General features: G+C 38.9%; 2 protein-coding genes across 2 annotated transcripts; both read left to right on the top strand.

Moving 5' to 3' along the window:
* Window positions 1-1,126: 1,126 nt before the first annotated feature.
* Window positions 1,127-2,227, top strand: LOC115756743. The gene is made up of 2 exons (XM_048284300.1): window positions 1,127-1,795; window positions 2,144-2,227. Exons 1-2 carry the CDS (start codon window positions 1,127-1,129, stop codon window positions 2,225-2,227), a joined length of 753 nt encoding a protein of 250 aa, XP_048140257.1.
* A 4,094-nt stretch (window positions 2,228-6,321) lies between these two features.
* Window positions 6,322-7,428, top strand: LOC125316290. The gene is made up of 2 exons (XM_048284299.1): window positions 6,322-6,957; window positions 7,260-7,428. The coding sequence occupies exons 1-2, from the start codon at window positions 6,322-6,324 to the stop codon at window positions 7,341-7,343; spliced, it is 720 nt and encodes a 239-aa protein (XP_048140256.1). The 3' UTR covers window positions 7,344-7,428.
* The last annotated feature ends 4,904 nt before the right edge of the window (window positions 7,429-12,332 follow it).

Below are 12,332 nucleotides of genomic sequence, written 5' to 3'. Positions count from 1 at the left end.
AAAACCAGATCTGGGCTCTTGGAGTCACCCAGATCTGTTGGCCTCACCAACGGTTGGTGACCGTTCCTAACCAGTCCCCACTCATCGTCGGCTACGGTCGCGCTACGTGCTTATTTTTAATTTTTTTTAAACTTATTTTTAATTTTAAGACTGAATTTTCTAATAAAAATTGCCGCGTGGACATTTTTTAAATAAAATTTCCACAAGTGGATTGATTTTCTTAATTTAAAAAATGCTACGTAGAGTCCGCGTGAACTTGTAAATGACGCGGCACTAAAACGTTTTAAATAAAAATGCCACGTATAAATTTTGGCAGAAATTTTGATACTAAAGTGATCATTTTTTTTTCTCGATTTGGTGCTTAAGTGATCTAAAAATAAAATATTAGCACCAAAATGAGCGCGGTATACAAATATTATCACTCCAGATATCTTTTTGCTGAAGAAAAAAAGTTGAGTATATTAGCAAAACTTATGTGTGAACAAACATAACTTTTCATAAGAAGTTATGTCCGACCAGGCATAACTTTTTTCAAAGTATGTAGGAGCGCCTATTGGAAAAAATAAAATCTAATTACAGAATGGTGATAAATTTTGTTAAACCCAATCTATTAGGAAAAAACAATCCAAAGATTCTATTTAGATTAGAATTTCTCTTGGACGGGAGATGGACGTGGATATATTGAGATTTGTTTTTCCTTTTGAAAGTAACTTGTCCTCTGAATGGGCATAAAGATTTGAACGTGCGAGCAAAACCGGGGACGTCAACTTTGGTCTCTTTCTTTTTTCTGGCCCAAACACAGAAGCAAAAAGAAAAGGGACACAAAGGAGCCCTTTCTTAAACACACGTGGTTCTGAAGACGGTTGAGTTTGAGCATTGAGTTTTTCATCCAGTTAAGTTTTCTTATCGCGTGCAATCTAGGTTTCGGCAAAGAGTATGTATTGATTGTTCCTTTGCTCCGTTGATTTAGTGAATCATGAGTAAAGCCGATGGAACTCCGTTGATGCTGACTGAACTAGGTAAATCTACAGTGTTATTTCGTGTTGATTTAATTACGAGATCTAATATTTTCCGCATTTTCTTTTAGTAGGTCTCATCCTCCTCTGTGCATACAGTGACCCAAAGCATGGCAACACGCGGAGTGAGCTTGAAGCTTCTGATCGACAGGATAAATCAAACGGTGGTCTTTGCTGAGGCATGCACAGATTTTGTCGAGTTCCTCTTACACCTCCTCACATTGCCGGTCGGACAGGTGATCCAGCTCCTCACGAACACCGGGATGGTGGGCAGTTTAGGCAGTCTCTACGGCAGCATCAAGAAGCTGAACGATGTATTCATCGAATCTTCTATGAAAGACATTCTCTTGAAACCCAAAGCACCCAACTTTTTCTCCGAACTCCCATTTCTGTTGCCTGAGATTCCTCCGTCTTCAGATTCAACACCCAAAACCGACTACAGGTGCTCTCGCTCTAGGTACAATAGCCATCGGAACGGTATTTGTTTTCTCCATGTGGCGGAAGAACCTCCTGCAAATTTTCCCTTGTCCAAGCTTCCCATGAACGAAATATGCATTCTTGTTGAATCCCGGGCTCGTAACCTGGCCGCTGCTGTGGCATCAGCAGCTAAATCGGATGGTAAGGGCAGTTTCGTGCAGGGGACGGTGATGTACATGGTGATGGATGATCTGGCGGTAAGGCTGATGTCGATTATTTCGAGCATTACTTTGCTTAACCAGTTCAACGTAAAGGAGATTGGGCATCTTGAAGAGAAGGTGGTCAACTTGGGAATGGACGAGGTAAGGCCATGCCATTCCTTGCGATTACGACATATTTTTATATTTTGGAAATGCAAATTTCATAACTCAACAATTTATGTCGAAATTCCAATTTTTTTAAGAGACATATAAATTGCAAATAAATATTGATTGGCCTGATCTATTGGCTTTGTACCATAAATATTGTCAACTAATTATAGTAAGTATATATTGATTACATTTAAATTCGAGCTTTTGTACAACCATTTAGAGACACTTGTAAGGTAAACTATTGCAATTTTTAGAGGACTTATAAAGTCCAATATAATTTGTTCCAAAATGAAAGAAAGCAACTGTGCTTTTCAAATTATTTGGTTTGTTACTTCGAAGGGTATAAAGCTACTGAGGACTTCACTGCCCTCCAAGAATGTTCTCACTGATGTCTTCCTCGGTGTGAAGTGGAAGAGATCGTGATCAAGTTAAGGTCATAGGATTTCAACTTCTCTTGATAGCTATATATACATATAATGCATTTAGAGTGATATTTTCTCTTCTTCTTTTTTTTTTATAACCGAGATTTTCCATGTGCAATGGACTACTTCTCGGGTGGTGGGAGTATGTCAATGCCACCGGGTAAGTCCCCAAGATGCGGTCACTAGAAGTCGAACTTGGGCCCTCATCAATTTAACCATCTAAGGCCCAGGAAGCTCAACCAACTCGTCCAGCATCCCATTGGCTGCGATATTTTCTTAATTTGTGACCAAGGCTATGTAAAACTTTTAGTGCGGATTGAAATACTTTTTTTTTATTTTTGGAAATATTAAAATGTTTATCATCTCTCTTTATGATATGATAGCATGGGTTTGGTAAAAACAATGATGTGAAACATGCTGAGGAAAGAATTCTCATAGCCGATAATGAATGCTCAAGCATATGTTGTGATTGTGGAACGACTGTAGACACTCCATACGTAAAATTAACAATGTCCCTGATAAGTTAGCACATATGAGCCGTGGTACAGTCCAACTGAGCGGCTCTCGACCCATAATAAGTTGTCCCCGCATCTCTAATGCATAAGCTCAACTAGTCGCCTATTTCGAGATCGGCTCAATTTTTTTCGAGCTCAAGGATATTGAATAAATCCAATGTTGCATGTTGACTCAGTCAGCTCACAAGCCTAATCTGAGCATTATATTTTTTCGTATATCTTTTTTTATTTTTTTCCTTCTATTTAGTGATAAATAATGTTTAATGTACTTATAATAATATCTCTTACTATGTGATTACACTTTCACCTTTTAATATATTTATAAACACAAGCAAAAGAGGCATAATGTAAGTATTTCAAATGGAGCGAGAAAAAAAAAGAGTTTTTTGAGTTTTATAGACTCAAAAACATGTCGAGACGAGCCAATGAGGTGTTGGCTAAGTTGGTGAGATTTCTAAGCCTTAGACGAGTTAAGCGATGAGGTCCCGGGTTTGAATCTCCCTAGCAGCGTCTTGGGGGACTTAACCGGTGGCATTGGCGCTAATACCCCCACCACCCGGAAGAATAGTCCAATACACGTGAGAAACCTCGGGCCTGAGAATCCTTAGGCTCAATAGCAAACTTAGGGTTCAACTTTTTCAATGCTCTTTGGAGAAATGCAAAATAGTTTCACCTATATAGTTTTGTGGAAATGCAAAGACTGTTTAGTGAATTGTGCTTTGAGAAGCAACTTTGAGAGAAATGATGTTTAGTAGAAATACATTTGAAAAGCCCTTTAGGTGATTAGTTAAGTCTTTCAATTTTTATTTGTTCAATATCGCCAAAAAATAATTTCTAGAAAATTTTCTAATTTATATATTGACAACAATGTTAATGATATGAATAAACCGATGTATTAAAAAATAAAATTTCTTTTTTTTTTTTTTACAATTTTCAAATAGAGAAAATTCACCTTTCTTAATAATAAAAAAAAGCACTGCCATTACAATAAACTAGTAACATATGCCCCGAGGAAAGAAATTCACCATCTTCAACAATTACAAACATCCTTAAATATTTCCTAACTTATAGCCATTTGATCACATAAACGTGCCATGTCAAATCTTGCGTCATCATTTGAGGCACTACCCTCCCATATACATCATCGAAATTCACTATATATAAATTGGGATCCAAATCTACTCTTGCAAAATGTGTATCATTCATGTCACATATTTTTCGTATATAATTGTGCAAAGTCATTGCCGCTATCCCAATTTTCACTTGCTTTTTATATGGATAACTTGGCACTCTTTAGAATCTTCCACTTCTTTTTCACTATGCCAAAGGCTCACTAAAATTCTAATCATAATGAGGAACGGGCTCGGTTGAACACTTCTTTACAACCTGGTCATATAGGACCACGTTGAAACTCAGGCATGTGATATCTAACTTCTTTGTATGGCCTCAAATAATCCATGAAATTTCGATATCCAGCATCTACTAAATAGTATCTACTTACACGAAAATAAAGTAAAACATACTTATATTAATGTATAAAAACCATTAATAAACAAACCTTTCAGAAGACGAGGAAATTGTTTGCATGATGATTGCCTTTTTCAATATGTCCAACGCACAACTTACAACAGGTCTATACATCTTCCGAAGTCCAAAAGGCCTTGTCTTTTGATGAACTTGTCATCTACTAGTAAATTGACATGAATAAACTTGAGGCACGAACAAAATAAGGTTAAATATGAACCTCTTGGAATGAACAAATGCATTTCTTGACACGCAAATAATCAATCGGTTAACTCTAGCAACTCACATTCAATTGACACGCTGCTCATGAAGAGGGACATATTGCAAAAGATCTTACTGCTCTATACTTTGCTAATCCCCAATCCATATTCAAGATGGCTAATTGTTCAAGAAACTGACCAAAAGGATCCTCTTTCTTTCGGTAGATAATCTAAACGACTTGCTTGAAATGGATAGCATCTATACACCCGCAGACCCTCTGGCTTTCTGGGCAGTGATCACGCAAATTCATGACAATTGCAGAAATCCAAAGTACCAACTTGCAGCAGAGGAACAGCGTGGAGCGACAGAGAGCAAAGAAATGCAAAGACGAATTTGGCTACAAGACGAGGCATTTCAAGTAAAACTAAGCTCTAAGCCCGTTGCACACGGCAACGAAATCCCAATCATCACAACCAACATAACACAAGAAAAACGCACACACAGCAGATAAAAGTGGCTAACGTGAGTTGATACCCGCCTGAGTTTCCAGAATCGTGCTCTGGACAGAAAAAAAGTAAGAAACGAAGACTTGGGAAGCACCCAGAGAAGGTCGTCCTGCGAAGAAAACCAGAGCAATTGCAGTTCCATGGTACTGGAAGCGAACGAGGAATGCGGAGCTGGAGAAGAGAGGAGTGAAGAGGCGTGACCAAAAACATGAGATGAGGGCAGTCGATATGGGCGAAGGAGATGGAAAACGAAGAAAACCAGAGAGGAGGGCAGCCGAGAGGCGTGAGCGAAGGTAGACAAAAGAGAGCAGAGCAGTGGAGCGTCATAAGCAATGGCATGAACGAAGGCAAAAAAAAAAAAAAAAGGGCAAAACTGGACCTTTGATAAGTTTATGAGGGTAAAAAAGGTAACTAACGAAATTTCATTAATCCATGGATTAGCATTCCGAAAATGCTCAAAGCTCAAAGGCTGGTCCGGACCTGCCTTGATCTTTCAGCTTTCTCAAGACTAGTATTTGGCCAAAGCCCCTTGGGTAGTTTGCCAAACACCCTAAATGTCCCCAATCGAGCTCTCGGAATTAAGTTCACTTACCGCCAGATTTTGCTTCCACTCATGACGTTCATCAAGTTTGTTAAATCAAATATGTTAGGAAACAAAATCCAAAAATTCTATTCGGATTTTAGAATTTCTCTTGACGGGGAGATGGATGTAGATATGTTGAGATTTACTTTCCTCTTGAAGATGACTCGTCCATCGGATGAGCATAAAGATTTGAACGTACGAGATAAAAAAGGAAAGCAATCGTCCAAGATTTGACCGAGTGACCGAGAATCGGACTTGTTGCCAAACCCGGGGACGTCAACTTTGGTCTCTAAAAGTCCTACGAGTGCGAGGGGTCTCTTTCTCCTTCTGGCACAAGCAAAATGCACGCATGGAGGAGTTCTGAACACGGTGAGTTTTACATCGAAGTGAGTTTTTTCATTGCGTATAATTTAGGTGTGGATAGAGTGTGTATCATAAGTTATTCCTCTGTAATTCTCTGATTGTATGTTTTGTCTGAAAAGAGGAGGACTCAATGATTATTCCTTTCCGGGAACCAGAAGTCAAAATTATGATAGATAGGGATCACATAGAAATTTCTTTCGAGGAGTGGCCGGTTCATTTCTGAAGAACAATAGCTGAGGGCCCTAATACTACCACTTGGATCGGGAACGCGTACATGCCAGATGAACCACCGAAATCCGATTGATTTAATTACCATATTTTTTGCATCATTTTACAACCATTGTATCTGCTCACGTAGATCATCCCATAATTCCCATCATCTCTGAATACAGTGACCCAAAGCATGTCGAAAGGCAAAGTGAGCTTGAAGCTTCTGATCGACATGAACAACCGAACGGTGCTCTTTGCTGAGGCAGGCAAAGATTTTGTCGACTTCCTCATCCACATCCTCACGTTGCCGGTCGGACAGGTGATCCGGCTCCTCACAAAAACTGGGATGGTGGGCAGTTTAGGCAATCTCTATGGCAGCGTTGAGAAGCTGAACGATGTGTCCATCAAACCTTCCAAGAAAGACATTCTCTTGAAACCCAAAGCACCCGCCTTTCTCTCCGAAATCCCATTTCTATTGTTTGATAATCCTCCAGATTCGACACCGAAAGCCTCCTACAGGTGCAATTTCTCCGTTCCGTACAGTAACTGTTTGGGCTATGTGGCCGACGACCCCTCTGCAAAATGTCCCTGGTGTAATATTCCGATGAACCTTGAATGCATACCTGTCAAATCACCGGCTGCTTCAGCCGCTGAATCTGATGGTAAGGGCGGTTTCGTGCTAGGGGAGGTGACGTACATGGTGATGGACGATCTGACGGTGGACCCTTCACCGTGGTCGACTATTTCGAGCATTACTTTGCTCAAGAAGTTCAACGTGAAGGATATTGGGCTTGTTGAGGAGAAGACGGTCAGTTTGGGAATGGATGAGGTAAGCCCATGCCACTCCTTGCGATCAAGATATGTTCAATTTTAGGAGACGAATAAATTGTAAATAAATATTAATCATCTTGGCTCTATACCATAAGTATTCTCATCTAATTGTAGTAGGCAATTAGGCATCTATTGATTAAATTTAAATTTAAACTTTTGCACAATCATTTAGAGACGCTTGTAGGGTAATATAAGATTGTGTTCGCAATTGTTGTAGGGCTCATAAAGTCCAATATAATTTGAGCCAAAATGAAAGATAAGTAACTGTCCTTTTGAATTATTTGGTTTGTAATTTTAAAGGGTATAAAGCTGCTGAGAAGTTCACTTCACTCCAAGAAAGTTCTCACTGATGTCTTCCTCGGTGTGAAGCGAGAGAGATGGTGATCAACTTGGTGCCATAAAATTCCAATTTCTCTTGAATTTATATGTTAGTTTCTTATTTTGTGACTAGGGTTATGCAAGACTTTTAGAGGGAATTGAGATTTCTATGTCATTTTTGGAATAGCGAATATTTATAATCTCTTTTTTATGATATGATAGCATTGGTTTGGTTTGAAAAATTGTGTGAACATGCTGAAGAAAGAATTCTCATGGTCGTTAAATGAACGCTCAAGCATATGTTGTAGAAAAAATCAAATTGCACCGGAGAACGTGGGGTGATTCATTTCGAAGTAGCTTAGCAATGTGCCTGATAAGATAGAGGTCTGTTGATTCGAGCTTGAGCCCAAAGGTACTTGATTCAACCGGCTCTCGAGTTGCCTAATCGTGTATTTTATTTTGTGAATAGCATTTTTCCTACTTTAGTAACAGATGATGCTTAATGTACTTGTATGTGGAGTTGAGTTTTTGTTTTTGTTTTTTTGGTGTCACTCCTCTTTACTATGTACATGTGTGTGCGGCGCTCACGAGGATCCAAACGTTGGCATGGTACTCTCCGGCCCCACCCCCTCCTCCCCAATTCCTTTACCAAAGAGCCGCATGCCTATTTGCGAGTTCGAGTTGAGTTTGAATAGGCGAAAAGTGTACTTGATCGAGTTTTCAAGATAACTTAACACTATGCACTACTTTCTGTACACATGAAGGTTGTAAAAGTTTAAGACCTAAAACAAAAGGTTGTAAAAGTTTGCTTTCATCAGCTTGTATTGGCACATTTGGATTTGCAAATTCTTAGGTTGTTAAAGTTTGTTATCATCAGTTTGCGTTAGCATATCTACATGTGGACAGCTAAGCTCTTGTGTTGGTTCTATATATTAGTTTGATTGAAGGTGCAATTCTCAAATTAAGGCTCTGTTTGTTTCACGGAAAATATGACATTTGTGAAAAATATTTTTCAGGAAGTCATTTTCCTAGAAAATGATCATATTTTCCGGCGTTTTACATAAATATGAAAATAAATGAGAAATTATTTGCCATTGTTTGAAAAGAAAAATATATTATTTTCCTAAAATATTTCCCAAAATCTCTCTCAATCAGACCAAATCCTACTCAAATCCCCTACCCCCAAATCGCATATTCCCCCTCAATCCCAAACCCAGATTTCCTCACCAGTCAAATCCTCCCTCCCTTGCGCGACCGCCGCTCCCTCGCCAACCCTTGCTCAGCTCCTCAAGCGCATTTGTGACGCTTGCAAGCAGGCCACTTGCGACAGCGGCGAGACACCCCGTCTACCATAGCGCCCTCAATGGCGACGCCAGCCTTGACCCGGTCTCCCTCCCCCTTGGTCCTCCGCTTCAACAACCTCACCTACAACGTGAAGGTTCGCCATAAGGTCGCTCTGTCCTCTCTCCTCCCCAGCGCCGTAGCCGCCTCGACTCCATCGCCTTCGATGACCCTGTCTCAAGGAGAGCCTCTTCGCCCGGAGCAAGGTCCTAGTCAACGACATCTCCGGCCAGGCCCGAGAGGCCGAGATCCTCACCTTCCTCAACGCCAGCGGCTTTGGGAAGTCAACACTCCTCGGTTGAGACAAGTTGAAGGTGATATTTGGGCGTACATGATGTAGACGACCTTCTCTTCGGAAATGGCAAAGATTGGGAAAATGATTTCCTGTTTTACAAAATGGAAATTAATTTCCCCGATTTTACAAAGACATTTTCTGTATCCCTCATTTTTCGCCATCCGAACACCGGAAATTGTAGAAAATATTTTCCGAAAAAATATTTTTCGTGAAACAAATGGAGCCTAAAGGAGTTTATTTTTTTTTTTTTCGAAATGTTGTTCATTATGAAAATAATCTTATCGAAATCGATATCCTTATTTTTCGGGAAGGTTGAAAAGGTAATTGGATCCTTTATTTTCACTCTAAAAGTGGATTAAGCCTTGAGAATATAAATTGTTCAAGAAAGAAAAAGATGTTTCTTTTGTCATTTCTATACTATCGAAAAATAAAGAAATAGTTAAACAGACAGACGGTTTGCTAATGTGCAGGCCAAGCAACACAAATGTAGATTAAAAAAAAAAGGTTGCATTACATTTATTTAAGGCCGTAATGGCGTTAATAACTTCTCTCGAAATCCCCTCTTTAATGCAATCATGCATGCGTTTATATATCAAATCTAACATCAACTTTGTTACAGCCTCTCCTTCACCTATATATGAAGATCATATTCAGGAAACCAACATATCTTCAACAAGCACCGAAAAAACCTTGACAAGTATCATAGAATCCACTTTTCTTGAAGCATAATGGAGACTACTTCGGTGAAATCTATGTTGAAGATCGTTGTGGTCGCTTTCCTGGCCTCCGTCGCTTCCATGATCGGAGGCGCTTCGGCGTTCCCTATCTGCTGCGGGTGGGACGAGTATTGCTGCCACCGGGCTCAGAAGGTGGCCTTGGATAAATGAATTGAGACTTTCTGTACAATCTTATGTGAGGTTTCATCACAACATGTGGTGAATTACCATATGTATTCGTGTCAATTTTGAGTGACACTATTGCCAACAATAAATTTATCGATAGACTTTTTTTTAATTTGTGTTTGTTAACTCATGCTTTTCACTTCTTATAGCTATTTCCTTAAATAATGTAATCGTAAGTTCTTGGTTAATAATTTCATTGTGATTGATAGAATAGAGCATCATGTGATACCAACTTTCCATGACGATTTTCATAGATTCGTCTTATTGGCTTGAAATGTTACGTCGTTGAAGCTACAATCTTTGATGAAATTTTCGTAGGAAAATGTTGGTCTTTTAGCCTCTTAATTTTCGAAGCAAAAGAGTCGGATCGGGACAATATGTTTTGTGGCTGAATAGCCGTAGCAATTTTTTTTTCTTTTGTACTTTTAGTGACAAAACATATTACGGTTAAGGGCACGAATGATAACCATTCTATTTATCTGTTTTTCTATTTTTCTAGGAATAAGTTTGGAACAGAAATTTGTTTGGTAAAACAATTTCATTTTTCTATTTCTGAGAAAAAAATTTAGTCTAGAAATAGATTTGGACTAGAAATGGCAATTAGAAATTTTCTAATTTTCTATTTTGCGAATAAAAACAGAAATAATAATTTTTCTCCTTGCTCACTCCCTCTCTCACATGTACGGTCTGCCTCTCTCTTGTGTTCGTGTCATCCACCGCCGGTATTCGATACGCCAATCTTCGGCTAGCCACCGGTTAATTGAAGAAATTTTATTTTGTTACCAAATGAGTTTTAGTTCCGGGAACATAAATTTGTGTCATTATTAAACGCGTTTCTCTACTCAGAAACTCGTTTAGGGAATAGCATTCGAAAAATCTATTTCTAGTTAGAAATAACTACGGTGAACAGAATGATTATCATTCACACCCTAAAAGGTCCATGGTTTTTTCACAGAAATAGTTTGTGGCTAATAAAATAATGGGCCACGAAAATTTCGTGACTAATAGTATATTTTCTTTGCGAGCTTTTCTGCTGCTAAAAGTGTGTCATTGCTTATTTCGAATTTTCTACAATTGCAGATTTTGATATTTAAGTTTTAGTTTCCATTTCCATTCAAATTGTATTTTTGTATAGTATTTTGCATAATATTTACACCTCCCCGACGCGAGGCGGCTTGCACTAGCCTGCGCAAGGGTCGGCCTCGCTAGATCCCGGCAAGGGGGACCTTGTCGGCGCTTGCCCTAGCGTGACCGGCAAGGTCAACCCTTGCTTGTGGCCGGGAAGTGTGACCCTTCTTGGCCATGGCTTGTGGCTGGGTTCGGCTGGCCACTTGGCACAAGGAAATGAGAAAGAGAAAAGAAGGAGGTGAAAATATAAAACAAAATTGAAAATGCATTAAAAAATTATATTAAAATTGAATTGGTATCAATGCAATATATTTAGGTCTTTCTTGGTCCTTTTCCCTACAAAAAGACAAGTACATTTTGATATCTTGTAACCCGGTGAAATTTGAGATTCCGGTAGCCACCACTGCAAATATCATCAACCTGAAATGGCTTGTGCCGATAGAAACAACCACACCACAAAGGGTAAAACATACGACGGAACGTACAATTGAAATACATTCCTATCAAGAATCGAAACAAATACAAGTGGCAATGCAACGCCACTTCCACACTTAAATTGTGAAGAGTTTTCGATCTAACACGAAATCAAAAATTTAAGACTAAATCATAATTTAATTATGCTCTAATCAAGTTTTAAATCCCGTATCCCGAAATTCACCAACTCCAATGGTAGGGTTAACTCACCGAAACGTTGATCCCGAGGCAAGAGATGTACCTAAGCATCAATTAAACTCACATGTAATATCTAATAAGGCACGAAAGGTAAGTCATACCCACTAATTTGATTTAAACAATTTGCGGAAGGGATCGCTATTTTTGGATACTTAAGCACTTTTACATAAATGTCGACAACTTGAAGAGCATCGAAGAAAGTTATCAACAGTAAACGTCAGTTATTTAGGATAAAGGCATTGACATGAACATTGAAGTTTAATTGCCTATTAGTGATATTTTTGAATATTTGAGTTTCTTGTGGATAACTACTAGACGATAAGAAAGTTATTCATATGAAGATGAGAAGTCATGGCGATGAAAAGATATGGAACCGAAAGCTCCTAATATGTGAAGGCAAGGATAAAACTGCCGAAGAACTGCTTATAGGCAGTAATGTTGTGAACACTATAAATACTAGAGTTTATAAACTGTAGAAACGTCGCGCACAAACAAAGAAACATGTTATCTTTCTATTATCAGTACTTCCCATTTATAAAAGCGACAAATTACACAAATTTAATTGCTCATCTCTGTTGTTTGTCTTCCTTCTCCTACAGTAGAGCTATTTCTTTCAACTAGGAGAAAATCGCAGACTTGGAATTACTCTTCATTGATTGATTGTAGACAAGAAGCCACAAGATCTCAACGTCCATGAACAAATATTCGCAAATGATG

The sequence above is a fragment of the Rhodamnia argentea genome, chromosome 8 (assembly GCF_020921035.1).
Source record: "Rhodamnia argentea isolate NSW1041297 chromosome 8, ASM2092103v1, whole genome shotgun sequence".
NCBI classification, from domain to species: Eukaryota; Viridiplantae; Streptophyta; class Magnoliopsida; order Myrtales; family Myrtaceae; genus Rhodamnia; species Rhodamnia argentea.
This window is presented reverse-complemented; position numbering and strand designations above follow the sequence as displayed.

Bases quoted from the DNA above. Each gene is read 5' to 3' on its own strand.
- LOC115756743 (XM_048284300.1), top strand. From the start codon at position 1,127: ATGGCAACACGCGGAGTGAGCTTGAAGCTTCTGATCGACAGGATAAAT. The intron at 1,796-2,143 runs GTAAGGCCATGC...GTTACTTCGAAG, and splicing joins TCAACTTGGGAATGGACGAG to GGTATAAAGCTACTGAGGAC.
- LOC125316290 (XM_048284299.1), top strand. From the start codon at position 6,322: ATGTCGAAAGGCAAAGTGAGCTTGAAGCTTCTGATCGACATGAACAAC. The intron at 6,958-7,259 runs GTAAGCCCATGC...GTAATTTTAAAG, and splicing joins TCAGTTTGGGAATGGATGAG to GGTATAAAGCTGCTGAGAAG.